At 35.3% G+C, this 20,208-nt stretch overlaps 2 protein-coding genes across 2 annotated transcripts; one reads left to right on the top strand and one right to left on the bottom strand.

Moving 5' to 3' along the window:
* Window positions 1-1,511: 1,511 nt before the first annotated feature.
* On the bottom strand, window positions 1,512-2,405 carry LOC113191361 (olfactory receptor 51A4-like). Its single transcript, XM_026401074.2, has one exon. The coding sequence runs from the start codon at window positions 2,403-2,405 to the stop codon at window positions 1,512-1,514; it is 894 nt and encodes a 297-aa protein (XP_026256859.2).
* Window positions 2,406-18,344: 15,939 nt separating this feature from the next.
* LOC113191348 (olfactory receptor 51L1) lies at window positions 18,345-19,292 on the top strand. The gene has a single exon (XM_026401059.2). It carries the CDS (start codon window positions 18,345-18,347, stop codon window positions 19,290-19,292), a length of 948 nt encoding a protein of 315 aa, XP_026256844.1.
* Window positions 19,293-20,208: the final 916 nt, after the last annotated feature.

Raw genomic sequence — 20,208 nt, 5'->3', positions numbered from 1 at the left:
TTAATGACAATATTTTATCATAAAAGTACAATCTGTAGTAGTTATATTTTCTCTTCTCATTTGATAGTGCTTCCCATGCATTAGCATGCCAAACAAATCAATTTTTTTAAACATTTCTCTTTACAAGGTAATAAAAACAATTTTTTTGTTTTGAGTTTTCAAGAAGGGCCTTCTAGAAAATCTCAAGTTTAATTAAAAAATCAAGAAGATTCCATTTAGGAATTGATTTTGGGATAGCAACATTAAAACAATACATGACAAAACAAAACAAAATACTAAACTCTTTCAAAAGTGAGAAGTTTTGGTTCTCTTAAAAAATCAAGAGTATGATACAAGGTGAGCATACAGCACAGAAATCAAGTCACAAAACTCTGATTTACAAGGCAAATTCCTAAAAAGGAGAAGACATTTTACAATTAAGAGTAAACCAACAAAACAGAAACTTTCTTGTTTTGCTTTTGTGTTTGTGTGCTTTTGATATTTAAAGATTTATTTTTTAAAATATAAAGCTTTAAATATTTAGTCAGACTGAGTACATATAATATTCCATTTCTAATACTACTTTTCAAACTACTTTTAGTTTTTTAAAGATATCCATACAAGTTTTTCACTTTCTCATTTTGGAATACTCAGTCCTTCTACTATAAAATGAAATTCATTTTTTTCTCCTGAATAAAATCATATCTTTCATATCTCACTTTTTATCTCACTTTTCCTTATCAAAAACACATCCCACTTTCTTTGCAAATAGAAAATGTGGAGGGTACCCTGGAAATCCAAAAGTTGACTCCTGGCTGAAAAGATGATTCAAAGAAGACTGACTAGAGTTTGGTCAGAGAAAATCTATGCTGTTAGGTGGAACTCCCATAGAAGACAAGGAACTGCCTACATAGCACTGCTTAGAATATGACATTTGAATGCTGAGTAAGGAAATGTTGAAGAAAATGAAATAAGTGAAGGAAGAAAATGTTTCCTTTGCTTTTGTAAACTTTTCATATGGGCATATTTGAGTGATTTCACTTATAAGAGTCTCATTGTCCATCTTAACTTCAGTTTCTAAAAGGCAGGGGCATATCTCACTGAGGCCAAAATTACGTGTTGAAGAAAACTATTTTAAATAAGCAGGCAATCTTTAGTCACTTAGGATCACTACCCAGTTGTTATACAAATGTTCATTATTAATTTTCAAGTGAATGCATTGAACATTTCTTTGAGCAAGGAGAAAACTATGTTTACAAAGTTGGTAATGCTCACTTGGTGAAAGTAGGAATATATTCTGTGTTTATATCAGGTCTTCAAAATTCTAAACCTAAGCCAATGAATTTGCAAGGCTGATTTTTCAATCCTACTAAAATATTGAGAGATGATATGAAGCAGTTCACATACAGTGTGGTTCCTTATTGATTGTTCAGTTTGTTCTGTGTCGTTTATTGATTGGGGTTTTATGTGATTAAGCATCCCCATCAGCTTTGCTTCTGGCACAGTTTCCCTAAGACCAAACTTCTTATCTGCTAGCTCTTCACACAGTATACAATAGGGTTCATCAATGGAGGCACCATCAGGAAAACATCAGCCATAAAGATCCTAACTATTGGAGAACTGTGTTTGGCAAACCGGTAGACGACAGCTAGAGAGATAATGGGCACATAGAAGATGAGCACAGCACAGATGTGGGAGACACAGGTATTGAGGACCTTGAGCCTTTCCCTCTGTGATGCTATGCTTAACACTGCCTTCAGAATCAGCACATAGGACATGAAAATAAAGGTCATGTCCAGGATGTTTGTGAGAGCCACAAAAAAGCCATAGACGACATTGACCTTGTTATCAGAACAGGCCAGCTTCATGACGTCCTGATGGAGGCAATAGGAATGCGACAGATGCTTCTTCTTACAGTATCTTAGATGCTTTAGAGTGAAAGGGAAAGGTAAGATCAACAAAACATTTTTCAGAGAAAAAGCAAGCCCAATTTGAATGACTCTGGCGCTACTAAGGATGGACATGTATCTCAGGGGGTTACAGATGGCAATAAAGCGATCAAAGGACATAATGAGAAGTACAGATGACTCCATAGCTGAGAATTCATGAATGAAAAACTCTTGGGCAAAACAGGCATTGGGAGAAATTTTTGGAGCATTAAACAAGAAAACCCTAAGCATGGTAGGAAGAGAGGAGAGAGAGAGACCTAGGTCAGAGAAAGCCAACATAGAGAGGAAATAATACATGGGTTCATGCAAAGATGGCTCTGATTTTATTAAAAGAAGGATGGTGCAGTTCCCCAGGATAGCAGCGATGTACATGAGACATATGGGGATGGAGACCCAAATGCTAGCAGGCTCCATCCCTGGGATCCCGACCAAATAGAAAGTAGAGATTTCAATTTCAGATGTGTTGAGGATGGACATGCCAGGATGTGACTTCAAGATGAAAGGCTGGAAGAGATGTCTTCTAGTGATGCAGATAGATTGTCTCAAATGCCTGATTATCCGTTTGTAATCACTGAGGTCTTACCAAACCAAGCATTATAAGCATAATTCTAAGATATAAACCTAAATGGAGAAAAAGAGATGGGTAAAGAGGTAAACATCAATATCCAACTAAAGACAAAAATGAAGAATGTAAAACTTGACCTTGGAATCTAATCTTACAACAGGTGCAGATAACAACAGATTCAAGTGTTAAAGACTTTTGCAGAACTAAAAAAATTTATAAAGGTGCCTATTATCCAATTATCCAATTTAAAACTTAAAACTTTTTCTTTTCACATAAATACTATATCTACATCTTGAATAGAATTTGCTTAAAATTTCAATATAATATATATGAATACATATATGTATATATATATATATATGTGTGTGTGTGTGTGTATATGTGTGTGTGTGTGTGTGTGTGTGTGTGTGTGTGTGTGAGTGTGTGTGTGTAGATACTTATGTTTAATTTATATCATTTGGTACTGGGAGTTGAACCCAGAGGTGCTCTACCAGTGAGCCCTTTTTATTTTTTTTTTATTTTGAGACAGGGTCTGGTCAAGCTGCAGAGGTTGGTTTTGAACTTGTGATCCTCCTGCTCAGCCTAGCTGGGATTATAGGTGTGTGCCATCATGTCAAGCTCAGATATTCTCTTTATGATTGAGGTCTGCAGTTCAACATGCATTGCTCCAGAGGAGTTACTTATTCATTTATTTGGCTCAGATCTTTGTGAGCATTTTTATTCAAAAGATCATGTATTTCTTCAATTTTGAATATTGTCAATCATTATCCTTTTCAATATTATCTACTCAAGCAGTCTATCTGAAAAATATTCAAATGTCTAAATCCAATTTCCTAGTTAGATTGTTTCACATTTTCCAACTTCTTTATTCATTTGTATTATATTTTGGGTGCGCCCCTTGATACCATCTTCTTATTTACTAATTCTGTTTTTATTTGTGTCTGGTCTCAAATGTATCCTGATTATTAAGTTTTGTTTCAATTACTCGTTTTTCTTTTTGGGTGAAGATCATTTTGGATGGCCACATATTTCAATTTGTATCTACTAATCCCCCCATTACTTTTCAATTATTTTGCTGTTGCTATGATATTTTATGTTATTTTAAATTTATTTTTATTTTTAATTGACAATAGCTGTATGTATTTATGGGGCACAATGTGAGATTTTGATATATAGGTGCACATATGTATGTATGGAATGATTATATTTAGCAAATTAACATATCATTCATCTCACACACTTAGTTTTTGTGGTGAGAACTTTTGAAATTCACTCTTTAGGCAACTTTAAGATTTACAATACATTCTCATTAACTATAGTAACTATGCTGTGCAACAAATCCTAAACATTTGTTTCTTCTAACTGAAAATTTACACCTTTGGAACAACAAATCTACATTCCTTCTCTCCTCACTATTGAAGTTGTCGAGTATCTTTCTCACTGTTTGTGTTTATGCTTATTTTTGAATTTTTAAGAAAATCTCATCTTCAGTGGAAATTTCCTTATTTGTGTGATGATGTATTTTTGTTCATGCTACCAAATTAGACATGATGTTTGGTCTTCCTTGTTCCCTGAAGTTTGCCAATATTATCAGTTTTTTTTTTTAATGATAGGTAAGAGATCATGTTTCAAAAGATAACCTAAATAGAGTTTTGCCCAATTTATTCCACCTATCCCAAGATATAGCATGTTATATGTTGCAGACCTGCGCTCTGACAACAGATACTTCCGTGTGCCATATGGATTAGTAGCTTCACATCCCATAAAAGGTACCTTCACAATTTTCAAATGTGGAACACTATTGTGTTGAGTTCCTTTAAGTTATTAAATTGTCAAAAACCAATACATCTCTAGACTAGGAGCCAAGTTAATCCATGAATTCAACTCCAATGAAGGATTATATTTTTACACTGAATTCCATTATCTATGTATCTGTCCCTTGGCATTTATGAATTTATGTATCTATGTATTTATTTACCTATGTACCAAATATCTAGCATCCATCTTTCCGTTCGTCTATGGAGAATGGCAATGACCCTTTTTTTTAACATTATCTATTATTGATACTTTTTTTTTGAGTGGAAGTTAATATATTGCATTTGGCTTATTTTATAATATTAAATATAATCTTATATAAATACCTAGAAACAATTTTACTGATGTTACCTATTAGAGCACATGATCAGAAGACATCAATTTTGTGAAAGATTAATGAATATGCTAATTTATTTGATAATACACTAGAGCTCTTTGCAGATTTCAACATCACTACAAAATATTTAGGCAACTTCTTATTATTACTGTATGAATAGTGAGTGATATTTAAACAGTAAAATCATATTAGCTTTTCAGGGATAAGTTTGATGATCAATGAGATACACAATAGGAACTTTAGTGTTTAAGTACTTACCAAGCTGTCTGCCACTTAGTGTACACTTCAAGGTCAAAAAGGGTTGAGCCCAGGAAGAAGCCACCCCAACCTCAATTGTTAGGCACAGATACAGATCCTTGCAGTCTAATTCTGATCCTTGTATCCTGATGCTTTTTTAGTAAAACAAAGGCTCCTGGGAATTAAAACTCTGCAAGCTATACACTGAGGGACTAAGATGTCCACAATGTCCACAGATTTTTTTTGCATAAGTGAATCTTTAAGTGAGAGTGGATTCAAGAAGGGTTCAGTTGAATTCCCATTACATGTTGTGTTAGCCATTAGTAACCTATGATATCTCTCCTTCTCCATCCAAAATAATTACGCTTTCACCTTCTTTTGTCACACTTTATTTTCCTAGGTGATTATATTTGTGACATTATAATTGAGTTTATATATTCATTTTTGCTTCTTGCTGATAAAATGAGAGATGGTAGTCTTCATGTTCAAGACCATTTGAGTTTCTTTTTGAAAGCCAGTCTATGTACACAATTTGTTCATTTTAAAATTTTATTTATTACTTTGTGAGAGTGCTTTCTGTATAAAATCAATTAACCTTTTTTGTGATGTGACATACAAAGAATTATTCCCCTTGATCCATTTGTATTTTTCTTTGATAATGATGTTGTCATTGGTTGATTCCCTTTAAGTTGAACACTGAAGTAAACATTTGTGTGCAGAAGTATATTGGGGGAGTGCACTTAACTTAAACAGCTAAGTGGAAAGAAAGTACAAAATTACAACTAACAGAGAATTTGAACTCTATTCAATTGTATCAAAGGCTACATTCAAATTTGAAGAAATTTCTGGAGTTAATATAATGACTCTTAAGTATCTTTCTGAATGGAAAGAAAACCCTTTGGGGTTTTCTTTATGACAGATCATGAAATGTGGTCTTCCCACAAGAAGGGTATATGACATTGGTAGCCCCATTCAGAAGGAAAAATTCTCATGAAGGGCTTGAATAAGGCCTGTCATCTGTAACACTCTCACCGGAGGAATAGGTGTTTCAGATCTGGCATGATCATGAGATCTGGGTGATGCACCAATCATTATTCAATAACCATTGCATACTTGGATCCAAATGCATCAATGATAAATTCTGAAATCAGCTTCTCCAGAATTCATGTAGTTTTTTATTTCTTCATTGGGAAGTGACAAGAGGATGGTTAGTGGGAAAATCGTATTAACCATCTGCACTATAGCTGTCCTGAGGTTCTAACTTTATGTCATCTCTCTGCTCTATCAATCTTAGATTTTTGCCATCCTTAGCTAGTAGTTCACCCTTGGCCACCATAAGCTTTGCAAACTGTGACTGTGACTTTTGCATTTGACCATTTACAATCAATACTGAGCAAAAAATGTCAAGAGATGCCACAGATCATCTAATGGCAAGTGTATTCTTGGCTATGTTACTACATTGAATATCAGTTCTATTTCAGGTTGATTATTAAGAATCAATCAATTATTTTCTTAGAATGATATGGTGATCTACTAACTGAAAATTTAATAGGAATATATATTCTTTAGTGTTTACTCCCACCAATGAAACTAGGACCCCTAAACTAACTGTGCCTGGCAGAATGAAAGAGGAAATCACAAAGTCACTGAGTAGGTAACTGGAAGTGATGTTCAGTAATGACAGCACTGATTTCCACTACCAGGCTCATGTTTTCTCCTTATTTAAGAAAAATAATAAATTTTGATTTAGGTTGAATATTACATCCCAGAGGATATTGCTCCAATCTCTTAGGAGTCATGACTGAGCTGACCCTTTGATTTTAACAGGGATTTTCTTCACTCTAAGAGACTTGTGGAATTTAGGTAATGCAGTTTGAGAAGGAACAAGAGAATTTCATGGTAGTTTCCCATCTACTGAGCTTTCTTTGCTGAAATTTAGGTTCCTTGTTGAGACTTGACATTATATGAGAATTTATATAAGTTGCAGTCATGTTCTCTGGACAGTTGGTGATGAGCACTTGGCAACTGTATAGCTTATGTGAAATTCAGACTCTTAGTTGCAATCAAAAAGCTCTCACATTGTGCAGCAGAGGGTAGGCTAATAATCAACCCCAAGACTTCATTGTCAAAGAGGCTAAATCTTAGACCTAGTTAAATATCCAGCCAAAACAAGTTTATTATGCCAAGTTCAGGGAAACATAGGGCCCTGATACATAAGATAGGAAGAACATAGTGGACAGACCCAAGGATTTATACTTCCCAAGATTCCTCCAAAACTTTGGATTAGCCTGTATAGCCTATCCCTCCTTTGTATTGACTCTTAGATCCATGTAAAAATTGATGACTCACATTGAAAAAAAATGAAATGTAAGAATGACAGATAGTGGAGAAAGGATTGAAAACGGTCAGAGCATGATTATGATGGAATGAATAGACTAGGTATAGGCAGAAGATCAGGCAGGTAATTATGTGCCTTTGGCAGATCTGAAAGTCACACCATTTCCTACGTCTCAGTGAGAGAAGCAGCAGAGTCACTGAGTTCACTGATAGTTTTCTTGGTGTAGACCTAGGATGGTGTTAGGAATTCCATTCCATTAATTCCTCACTAATGGCAATTGGAAATATAAGACCCCAAAGTTATAGATGCCAGAGGGGATCATAAATATGATAATAAATGGCAAGCTTAGACTAGCAGTCAAAGAGGGCTGAGGCACAGAAAGCTTAAACTTTAACCCAAAGACATGTCCTTCATGTCCTCTTCTCTCCCTTTCTCTCTCCCTTCTTCCCTCCCCGTCTCCCTCCCTCCCACCTTTCTCTCTCTCTCTCTCTCTCTCTCTCTCTCTCTCTCTCTCTCTCTCCTTTCCTTTTTTTTCCCCATTCCCTGAGTTCCCTTTAGCTCTTTATTTACCTCCTCTGACCAACCCAGGGAGATTAGCTTCCCATTCCAGTTACTCACTAGTCTAACTTGTGCATATGTTTATTACAGGGTTTATCACTGTCTCATAATGTTTACTTAACAGGCTATTTTATGGCTTTGTAGACTAATTTAAGGTAGGCTGTGTATCTTAATAACTTTTATATCATCAACAATATGGCATTTTTTTAATAGAAAAAAAGTAAGTTGTGAATGCAGAGTAGTTTCAGGAAAGAAAATCAACATGATCTAAGTTGGTAATTAAATATTCATGTGGTTCTGACATGGAGATATTGATGACTCTGTGTCCCACCCCATTGTGCCCATCTTTCATTTCCTCCCATGTAACCTTTCAGGGATTTTTTTCAGTCTAAGCCCAAAGTCAGGTCCTGTGGGAGAATCATTTGTTCTATATCATGATGAATTAGACTCTTTCCCAGCAGGGTTGCCAGTGCTATGACAAAGGAACCAAAGGGATACAAACATGAAAAGAAGAGGTTAAATTATTTTTTTTGTGCCAGTGACATTATCCTATATTTAGAAATTTATTTAGAAAACTCTCCCCCCAAAACCTGCACCAGAAGACTTCTAGAGTGCCGCAGTCTTGGCTGGGCACAAGATCACGAGCCACTCACAGCTTTGTAGCCCTCAGCACTAGAGCTCTAAATTAATTCAGTTCTGTAAAGTGGCCCCAAATTCTCCACCCCCACCCACGTGGCTTACTGAGTCAGAGAGAAACAGGTTACACATTACTCTGCCTTTAAAACTTTTGGTCATAACACCAAATAGTTTATTTAGAATGAGATGGAACAATACAGGATCTTCTGGGAAATGGCTGAGGCATAGGCTGGATTTTTAAGCCCAAAACACCAAAAACCATGAGAATGAGGAGAAGGGTCTAAGTGTAGGTAGGAGTAGGAGAAGAGATGGATTCCAATTTCTTACAGTTTTGACTTCAAAATAAAATACTAAACCTGGTTTCCAGTCTTAAAACATTCTGTTAAACTCACACCTCTCACATCCCCTACATTGTCAACACATTCCACCTCACACTGGCTATCTGAAAGCTTGCTAGAAATTCAGGATATTAGGACCATGAAAACCTATTGGATCAGTGTTTTTATATTTTTGAGGTTATTGTGAATGAAATAGTTTTCCTAATTTCATTTTCATCAGATTCATCATTAGAGTATAGGAACACGATTGATTTATGGGTATTGATTTTGCATCCTGCTACTTTACTGAACTCATTTATGAGTTCTAGACATCTTCTGGTGGAGTTTTTTTTAAAGGAGGTATTATAAATATAGGAGATGTCATTGGTAAAAAGAGATAATATAAGCTCTTCTTTTCATATTTGTATCTATTTAATTTCCTTCCCTTGACGACTAATTGCTCTGGTTACAGTTTGAAGAAGAATGTTGAATAAAAGTGGTGAAAGTGGGCATCCTAAGTCTTATTTCTGTTTTTAGAAGAAATGCTTTCAGTTTTTCTCCATTTAGAATAATGTTGGGCCTTGGGTTTGTCATACATAGCGTTTATAACCTCTATCCCTGGGTTTTCTAGTGTTTAAAAATTAGTGGCTCTTGCACATTGCCAAATCCTTTTTCTGCATCTATTGAAATAATCATGTGATTCTTGTCTTTAACTCTATATGGTGGATTGCATTTATTGGTTTGTATATGTTGAACCAACCTTGAATAACTGGGATGAATCCTACTTGATCACAGTGCATTATCTTTTTCATGTATTTTTGTATGAAGTTTGCCAATATTTTATAAATAATTTTTTTGAAAAACTAAAATACTTGGGAATCAATCTAACAAAAGAGGTGAAAGACCTCTACAATGAAAGCTATAGGACACTATTAAAGGAATAAAATAAGACCTTAGAAGATTGAAAGACCATCCATGTTCTTGGGTAGGCAAAATTAATATTGTCAAAATGGCCATACTATCCAAAGTGCTATACAGATTCAATGCAATTTCCATCAAAATCCCAATGATGTTCTTCACATAAATACAAAAATCAGTGTGAAATCCACCTGTAAAATTAAGAGGACCAGTAGCCAAAGCAATCCTTAGCCAGAAAAGCAAAGCAGGACGCATCACAATCCCAGTCCTTAAATTATACTACAGAGATATTGTGACAAGACCAGCATGGTATTGGCACCAAAACAGGCAAGAAGACCAATGAAACAGAGTAGAAGACATAGAGACAAACCCATATAAATACAGTTAACTCCTAATAGGCAAAGGCAGCAAAAACATACATTGTAGAAAAAAATAGCCTCTTCAACAAATGGTGCTGGGAAAACTAAAATCCATATGTAATAGAATGAAATCAAATCCCTCTTTCTCACCCTGCACAGAAACATAACTCAAAGTGATCAAGGACCTAGGAATTAGACCAGAAACCTTGCACCTGAAAGAAGAAAATATAGACCCAACACTATATCATGTCAACTCAGGAACTGACTTCCTTAGCAGAACTCTAAAGTACATGAAGTAAAATTAAAAATCAATAAATGGGATGGCATCAAACTACAAACTTCTTCAAAACAAAGGAAACAATCAAGAACATGAAGAGAGAACATATAGAACGGCAGAAAATCTTTGCCACCTGTTCCTTAGATAGGACATTAATATCCAGCATATACAAAGTGCTCAAAAAACTTACCCCATAAAACAAAATAATCAATAAATAGGCAAAGGAACTAAACAGACACTTTCAAAAGAAGAAATAAAAATAGTCAACAGATATATGAATAATGTTCAACATCTTTAGCAATTAGAGAAGTGCAAATTAAAACTACACTGATATTTCATCTCACTCCAGTCAGAATGACAATTATCAAGAACACAAATAACAATAAATGTTGGTGAGGATGTGAGTAAAGGGAACACTCATACATTATTGGCGGGACTGAAAATTGATACAACCACTCTGGAAAGTAGTATGGAAATTCCTCAAAAACCATGGAATGGAACCACATATGAGCCAGCTATCCCACTCCTTAGTATATTTCCAAAAGATTTAAAATCAATATACTACTTTGATCCATACACATCAGTGTTTATAGCCGCACAATTCACAGTAGCTAAGCTATGGAACCAACCTATGAACCATTCAACAGATGAATGGATAAAGAAAATGGGGTATATATACACAATAGAGTATTACTCATTCATAAAGAAGAAATGACTTTATGCCATTTGCCAGTAAATGGATGGAACTGGAAACTATCATGCTAAATGAAATAAGCCAATCCAAAAAATCCAAAGGTTGAATGCATTCTCTGATGTGCAGAAGCTAATTCAAAATAAGGGAGGGATAAAGGAAAGAATAGAGAAAATATGAGTGGAATTCACAAATGGGAATGAAGGGAAGGGAGGAGGAATAGGAAAGAAAGTCAGTGAAATTAATCTGATCTTTCTTATGTATAGATATGAATAACCCACAGTAAATTTGACCATCATCTGCATCTATGAGACACTAATTAAAAAAATACTACAAGTAAATAGGAGAACTGTCAGTAGAAGGAAAGGAATAGGGGGTGAGAGGAAGAAGAAATACTGAGGAATGAATTAGAACAAATTATATTCCATGTTTTTTTACAATTATGTAATAGTATATTGTCATATACAAATAAAAATAACCAATAAAAACTATTGGATCAGAATCTGTATTTTCCTCAAAATTTCCAGTTGATTCCTATGCACATCACACTTTGAGAATCACTAGGAAGAGGCCCTTTGTGTTACCACAGTGGGAGAGTTTAAGAAAATAGTTCTGTTGTTGCTGTATTTATGATGTTAGCTGTAGAGTGTTAGGTTTGGTGGGTTATCCACTTACTACCTACGCAGCTTTGGTCAAGTTATTTGACGTTTTATGACTCAGTTTTTATATTTGTTAAATATTTCTAATAATTTTACTATCATAGTTCTAACCAGCATAGGGTGAATATAAGCCTCTTTAGTCTATTTTTCACAGTATAATTTTAAGTAGTATTGTTATTACAATAGAAGATATAAATTTATTCTTTTCAGCCCACCCTTTGACTGTGTTTAGGGGGTGAAATCTTGGATGGACAATTTGGAATGGATAGGTCAGCAGTGTGTGATCAGGTGTGTAGTAGAAGACTTATAGGTTATTAGATTGAAGAATTATTCCAGTCACCTGGACAGACAAAATCACATACCTTACCTATTTAGAATCAAGAAAATTGGAGAAAATTTCTGACACAATGGATTCTTATGACTCATACAGTATGCTTTTAGTAATGGAAAGAGGTAATATATTCAGTTTAGTGCATATAGCTTTTTGAAAATACAAAGATATTTGGGAGTCGTTTCTGAAAATTCTCAAAATTTTCTGCATCAAATAATAATTTGGAGTTTCCAAAAGAAACTGGGGGATATTTGATGAAATAGAAGAAAACAAATGTGTTGAAAACCCATCTAATTATGTGGTAGGACATGAACAGAGATATTTTATCTGCTTCTCCAGGGTTTGTCTCAATCCCTGAGAACCATGCTCCTGAGGTCAGTCACTTCCAGGCATCTCATGTTAGATGAGCAGATGGATCGGAGTCTTAATGCCCCAGTGTGGGCTGGAGAGCCCCCAGCTGTAGGCCAAGATATTGCCAGGCACCTTTTACAGTTCATCTTGCCCAGTCCTGATTTCTCTCTCTTCCCTTCACAGGTTTCAATGCCTCATACATAATTTGCATAAAAACTTAACTCTGCATGATCTTATAATACCAAAACATGGCAAAGACATAGTTAAGTAAGGGATATTTCAGGCCACTCTTACTAATAAACATTGATATAAATTTTGTAACCATATATTAACAAATCAAATCCTGTAGTAAATAAGGGAAAATAAAGTGATATGCCAATTGTGGGTTTATTCAGAAATGTGAGGTTGATATTTGAAAATAAACCAATATAATTAATCACAATAATAACATGATAAGAGAAAATCATAAGGGTCATAATGTCATAAATCTCAATGGGCACAAAATAATTTCATGAAATCTGACATTTATTCTTTTTTATTAAATTTTTAAACCATTACTTTCAATTATTTTTAATAAAGGCACATTTCTAATTTAAAAGCAGCACGTATAATTACAGAAAATAGGTATAATAAAGACAATAAAAGTAACTAATCATCTATCCACCCAGATATTTATATTTTTTTTATTTGTTCTAATTAGTTATACCTGACAGTAGAATGCATTTTGACACACTGTTCTCAAATGGAGCACAACAAATGTTGAGAATGGTAACTCTGATATCTGCAGAGAAAAGGAGTTTTGATCAGTTCCACTCAGTGTGGCACTGGAGATTGGAACCAGTGAAGCAAAGCAATGAATAATATATCAGATTGGAAATAAGGCAGAGGAAGCTGGGTTAACCTGTGTGGGTGTGATTAGTTACAAAATAAGGCATGAAGAGTCTACCAATTGCTTACTGAAAATAAAATAATATAAATCAACTTCATTTTTGTACATCAGTATTGAAGATTTAGAAATATGGAATTTATAAAACTACTTACATTAATATAAATTTATACAAAATACATAAGAATGAATCTAAGGTAATATATGCACTCTCCAAACAGAAAAAAAATGGATAAAATATTTCTAAAATTTATATTTTTTATTATTAGTTGGTTTTGTTAATTGAAACCAGGGTGCTGTACTTCCAAGCTTCACTCCTAGCACTCCTCCAACCCTTTTAATTTTTTTGAGACAGAATCTTGCTAAGTTATAGAGGCTGGCCTCCAATTTGCAATCCTCCTGCCTCAACCCCCCAAGTTGCTATGATTACAGGGATGCACCACCCTACCCTGCTAGAATTTAGAAATAATTGCAAAAAGTTAGAATAATTAACATATAAGAAAAGATTGCACTGAGGGGACAAGCTCCATACTGTGGAAACAGTGGTGGACTTCTGCCTTTACAGTATTTAGCATGGATACTTGAAGGTCATTGTTTTTTAATAGATGGTTTTTAAAGATATGCCTGATAAACAAACAGACAGCAGAATACATCAGACACTAGAAAGGCAATTTGTCAATCAATGGAAGGGTAACTGATGTGATTCAGCAATCTGTATACGGGGTATAATTGGGAGTTCATAACCCACTTGAATCAAATTGTGAAATATGATGTATTAAGAACTATGTAATGTTTTGAACGACCAACAATAAAAAAAAAAAGAAATGCAAAACAGAAAGCTCTACAATTCTGCTTCGTTGCTACGGTTCTGCATTGTTGCAGGGCCTAACCTTAGATCCTCATGGAGGAATGCTTATCTTGCTCATTGTGAAGCAGGGAAGTCCTAACATAGAACGTTTTGTTTTGGGACAGAGTGCTGTCAGAATACTGGCAAGTGGCATTTCCTTGCTCCCTTGACAAGGAGTTATTCCCTGTTTGGTGCAAAGTTGGCCTATGTGACAGTTTCTTGACTTGGTGTCTGGATTCCTGTAAGATGGTATTTATGTATCACTTCTGGCCTATCATGACTGTTATGTGTAAATTGGCACATACCCATTATAAAAGGTATTTTTGCTGTGCTATAAAGCAGATGCTATTCTCTGAAACTGTCTCTGGAGGGGTTTCTCCACGCCCTCAAGCTCCCCACAGTGGATGCTGGAAGGGCAGGCCCCTCAGCACTGCATCGTGTCTTAATTCAAGTCTATTTCAGGATTTCTCTGCATCAGTGAAGTCATTGCAAATTCACTTTATTATGCTCACTGGAGAAAAGTATTACATTTGAAAGAAAAGACTGCAAATCACATTTCTGTGATTTTGAGGAGTCTGATCACATTCTGTTGCTGGAGCTGTGGTTAAGACCTGTTTACGGCTGTTTCATCCCTGGAGATGCAGCACAGGCTGTTATCCATCCCTCATGTGCTATCCCAGGAGAAACAAGGAGTGCTTATAAACCTAGTGGAAGCATCCAATCCTCACTACCTGCAGGATTAAAAGTTTTCAAGATCTGAGGTCCAAGGAGAATCAAAATTGTAGATTTTGTAACCAGTACAGGTTTGAGTCTTCCCAGGTAAGGGAAAATCCAAAAATAGCAAGAACTAGAAGTACAGAAAACAAAACAAAACAAATAAAGGAAAAAAGATAAGGTAAGAAAAGGACTGAAAAATAGTATTATGTGCTGAAGAGACATACATTTAGACAAACACAAAATAGAAATAAATGACAGAAGAGAAAGGTACAGACAAGACATTTAGACAGTAAATTAAAAGAGAGAAAATGAGAAAGTCACAAAAGTAGAAACAGAAAGAGGATATTCCTTCATCTACAGTGAAGAAAATTTTAGTCAGAACGGCACAAAGTGCAATTTAAATAATTTGGGAAACAGCTCTTGGTTGCATGCTAAGCCTTTATAGTGATACAACTGTCTAATGCACAAACTTCAGGTAAGTGTTAAAATTAAATTATACATAATATTAGATATATTTTATTATATTTTGTGCTAAGGTATAGTTCCAAAGAGTAAAATTATTAGAAGGGCAATGTATAATTTTATGTAGGAGGGAAAAATGGCTGTCACCATGTGTGAACAATTTTGAAATGCATGGTATATTTTAAAGTCCTTCTTCAATCTTTTTTTTTCAATTTTAAGGTAATACGGTTGGTAGAAAATAATTTTCAAGAACTTTGGCTAAGATGATGAAGAGGCTGCAAGAAAATAATCTTACCTTTAGGCTTTTCCCCTCATTACTTGCAGTGTGTGATGTGAGTCTTTTAACAACTCCACCTTTTGAAACAGTGGTCACTGCTCTCAACTTCAGTGTGGTTAAATTACATTAAAACAAACAAATAAACAACACCCTGAATTACTCAACGTGAATGATCTATAAATAGAGTTAGAAGAAAATCAACTGAGAAAAGACAACAATAAAGAGAATGAAGAAAAATAAAATATGTGAGAGATTTATAAGAAAGAAAATGCATACACAAAAACAGGAAAACAGTGGTGGGCAGGGGGAGGACAAAGGGAGAAAATGGTCAAAGGACGTAAACTTGTAATTACATAGTAATAAAAATCTAACACAGAGCATGAAGGCTAAAGTTAATGATAGAGTATTGTATACTGAGAATTTGGTAAAAGAGTAAATTTTATGTGCTTTTACCTTCCATCCTCATAACATGTATGGAACGTAACAGGATAATCTGCTTGACTGTAGTAATTATTTCACTATACATATGTGTATCAAAACATCATGCTCTAACCCTGAAATGTATGCAATAAAAAGAAATGGAAAGCATACACAGGGGTATTCTTGTATGTTGTAACTTTAGTCTGTGGAATTAACGGACAGGATTTTAATTTTATTAATTACAGCTGCAATTTTCTAAGCACTGCAATCAGCACATAGGAGATTTAGAGCTGGGAGAAAGATCTAAAGAATGGTGATTTGTTTAATTTCCTTATACTAATCTGATAACTTAAGAAAATATGATTTTTATTAGGGTTGGAAGAATTAAGGAAGAAAGCATAGAATAATTTCATAGCATGGAAAAAAAAAACAAAAACAAAAACAAAAACCCCCAAACCAAACCAAAAACAAAAACAAAAACCCTGCTTAGGAGTAAAGAAAAGTAAATGTCCAGAATGAGTATTCTGCCTGGTAGGTGTTGAATTGGTGAATAGTTGACTGCTTTATTCAAGACAAAAGCCCCAATGAAAGCTCAATTTAGGCTGCTTGGGTCTGGAGAAGAATACCAGGGTGGAGTCTGATCCAGAGGATGGACTTGTGGAAAGTGAGATAAATCATTCTTAACACATGGAGAGTTGGACTGGCATTTTCTTCTTTTCTAAAGTCCTCTTCAGAATTTTAGGTTGCACAGCCTAAGAACTTTTAGTCTTCCCACTATAAAATGGAGATAAGAATCAGTAGAAAGGAGAAAAAAAATAAAATCTTTTTATACAATCAAAACAATAAGAGATCACTGGTAGGTAGCCAGAGCCCAGACTCTTCAGTAAGAGCCTGAAATCTTCTAGGAGCAATGAGGGAGAGGCTGAGCCATGGCTGTAGAGATGTCTGAGGTCTATGTGGCCTGAACTCTAAAGCACAAGGTATGTGAGGGCTAGACATGGGTGAGATAGGAAAGCACAGAATGGAAGGGCACAGAACCCTGTAGCGCTTTGCTGTTGAGTTCAGTGCCATCAACCCAGGAAACGGCAAGGGCAACAAGGGCATCTAGCTCATCAGGAGAGGCTGCCACAGCAAAGATGACCCAGGAAAGGAAAGGCAGGCATTGGAGTCAAGTTTTGAAACAGGAGGAAAGAACTTGGTGGTTGTAAAAGGCACTGATGGTGAGTATTCAAGGCTGTGTTCCTGGGGCTCCTATGGGTTCATAGAAGTAGGTGCAAATGAGTCTAAAATTTGAAGAAAAAAACCTTGAAATTTGTTATTATAAGCAGAATTTAAAAAGAATAATTAGTCAATCAAGAAATGATAGGGGCTGGAGGTATAGCTCAGTTGCAGAATGCTTAGCTAGCAAATGTAAAGCCCCAGCACTACAACAAAGAAACAAAAATCCTTAAAGAAATGATGAATTCCAATAAAGTGGGATATTATTCATTTTACCTATTTAAGACATATTTGATAAGTACCTCTTAAATGTATTGTTTTAATATTATTTTGTAGGGGAACAGTTGCAAAACTGCCTTTGGAAGGACTTTCATGTTTGCAAGTTGATCTTGCACTCTAAAGACTTATTTTTGAAGTATTTAATCCATGATCTGATATATACATAAAAGTGTGTGTATATGTGTGTGTGTGTGTGTGTGTGTGTGTGTGTACATACAGAAACATTCCTCTTCCTCCTCCTCCTTCTTCTCAACCAGGAGAATGGTTTAGGTTGGGAAGTAGTTGTTATGTTAAGCTGCTAAAACTTATATGAGTGTGTGGCTATTGTGGAATTTGTTTTCTCTTGTCTGTTTTCTTTTCATACAAAAGGGGTATTTATCTTTTAGCACTATGATATTAAATATTTAAATGCTTAAATATTATGAATTATCAAATAAAAATAAGATCAAAGGGAAACTATGTTAAGTTCTTGGAATCCATTCAAAACTTATTCATAAAAATAACCTTAGAACAATACTGATTTACTCCAGAACATTTATAACTGGGTATTTATGCAAATACTTAGGAATTTTCATTACTTTTAAAATTATCTTTATACTATATAGTAAAACTTACTTTCTCTACTCTTGTTCTGCTTGAGTTTTTTTTTTTTTTCAGTGTCCTCAATGCAAATCCAAGAAATCTTTCATCAGAGATGACCACATTTATGTGGTGCAAACTTTTGTTCCAGAGTTTGGTGCCCTTTAATTTGGGGAAATGTTTCTTATGTAAGACCCACAAGAGTCTCCTTCTTTCTTCTGATGTGAGGTTACAGGAGGGACATATTTATCATCCCAGTTACACTGTTGCACTCAGAACAGATAACTTTGAGGAGTAACACAGAACGTTCTTCACTATTCACCAAGTCACACAGGGGTCATCATGGTAGTTTGGAACAACAGTAATTCTGTGGATCCCATATTTATCCTGAAGGGCTTTCCTGAATCGGAGTATGTTCACTCTTGGCTCTCAATTCCGTTCTGTCTTGCATATTTGATAGCATTTGTTGGAAATATTACCATCCTCTCTGTTGTTTGGATAGAGTCCTCACTCCATCAGCCCATGTATTACTTCCTTTCCATCTTGGCAATAACTGACCTGGGTATGTCCATGTCCACACTTCCCACGATGCTTGCTGTGCTCTGGTTCAATGCTCAGGAAATCCAGGCAAGTGCTTGCTATGCCCAGCTGTTCTTCATCCACACATTCACATTTCTGGAGTCCTCCGTGCTGCTGGCTATGGCCTTTGACCGTTTTGTTGCTATTTGCCGTCCATTGCACTATTCCACCATCCTCACCAACAGTGTAATTGGGAAGATTGGTTTGGCCTGCTTGCTACGAAGCATGGGAGTTGTACTGCCCACACCTTTGCTACTGAGACGCTATGACTACTGCCATGTCAATGCCCTCTCCCATGCCTTCTGTTTGCACCAAGATGTTCTGAAATTATCCTGCTCAAACGCCAGGATCAATAGTGTTTATGGACTGTGTATAGTCATTGTCACACTAGGTATGGATTCAGTCTTTATACTTCTTTCCTATGTTCTGATTCTGAATGCTGTGCTGGGTATCGCCTCTCACGATGAGCGGCTGAAGGCACTCAACACTTGTGTATCCCATATCTGCGTGGTGCTCATCTTCTTTGTGCCAGTTATTGGGGTGTCGATGGTCCATCGCTTTGGGAAGCATCTGTCTCCCATAGTCCACAACCTCATGGCTGACATCTACCTGCTTCTTCCCCCAGTGCTTAATCCCATTGTCTACAGTGTCAGGACAAAGCAGATTAGGCTAGGCATTCTCCGCAAGTTTGGACTATGGAGAAGGCTTTAAATAAACTTCATCTTCCAGTTCTCCCACTGAAAATATTGGACAATTTATTTTGTTATATAGTAAATATAAATAATTTAGGTCGTAGTCTTATTCATCTTGTGAAATTCTTATTCTTTCACTTCCTAGATCTGTGATCTCAGTTATTCATTAATCTTTATATCATTTGGGTTTTCTATGACAAATTATGATAATAACCATGGCCTTATTTATCCCCAAGATCATTATGAAGTTTAATCATAGATAATGTGTAAATTAGAAATGAAGGTTTAAATACTGTATACATTTTTAATATTGTAAAATTAGTAATAATAGCAGCAATAACTTTTCTTCAGAAATGTAACTGCTTATATAGTTAATGATAATGTACAACTCAGAAACCGATCTCTATTTCTTAATTTTTTTCTAACACATGTGCTCATATTTTGTTTCTTGCATTATAATTTCATAACATTCAACGTAAAGACTTCTGAGTTCTTATGGCAAGTTAAGAACTTGAGGTCCTGGCATGACTTTGAACTGTTACTATGGCTGTTGGCATAGACTAAATCCTAATCTCCTCCCTGGACAGTGATATGTCCTTCCTCTCATTGTTATTCTAGAACTATAGTTTCCCTCAGTTTACAATTAGATACACAAGGGTTGCTCAAAAAGCCTGAAAGTACCTTTCTGAACATCCAGACAACTGCGTGGAACAGTTGGTTGGGAACTGGGTACCATCTCCGTCTTCATCTTTTAGCAATCATTTTCTTACTGTTCTACAAGTCTATGCACATCTTTAGAACTGCATTTTCATTCAACGTCTTTATTATAGATAATCCATTAACTTTTTTCTTTTCCACTAGGAAGACATATATTCATGCTTTTGTGGATGATGTTTTTATTTTTTCATTTACATTCACTTTCTTATAAAGTATAC

Source organism: Urocitellus parryii, chromosome 4 (genome assembly GCF_045843805.1).
Source record: "Urocitellus parryii isolate mUroPar1 chromosome 4, mUroPar1.hap1, whole genome shotgun sequence".
Lineage (NCBI taxonomy): Eukaryota > Metazoa > Chordata > Mammalia > Rodentia > Sciuridae > Urocitellus > Urocitellus parryii.
The sequence above is the reverse complement of the archived record's forward strand: the minus strand, read 5'-3'. Positions and strand labels throughout refer to the sequence as shown.

Bases quoted from the DNA above. Each gene is read 5' to 3' on its own strand.
- LOC113191361 (XM_026401074.2), bottom strand. From the start codon at position 2,405: ATGTCCATCCTCAACACATCTGAAATTGAAATCTCTACTTTCTATTTG.
- LOC113191348 (XM_026401059.2), top strand. From the start codon at position 18,345: ATGGTAGTTTGGAACAACAGTAATTCTGTGGATCCCATATTTATCCTG.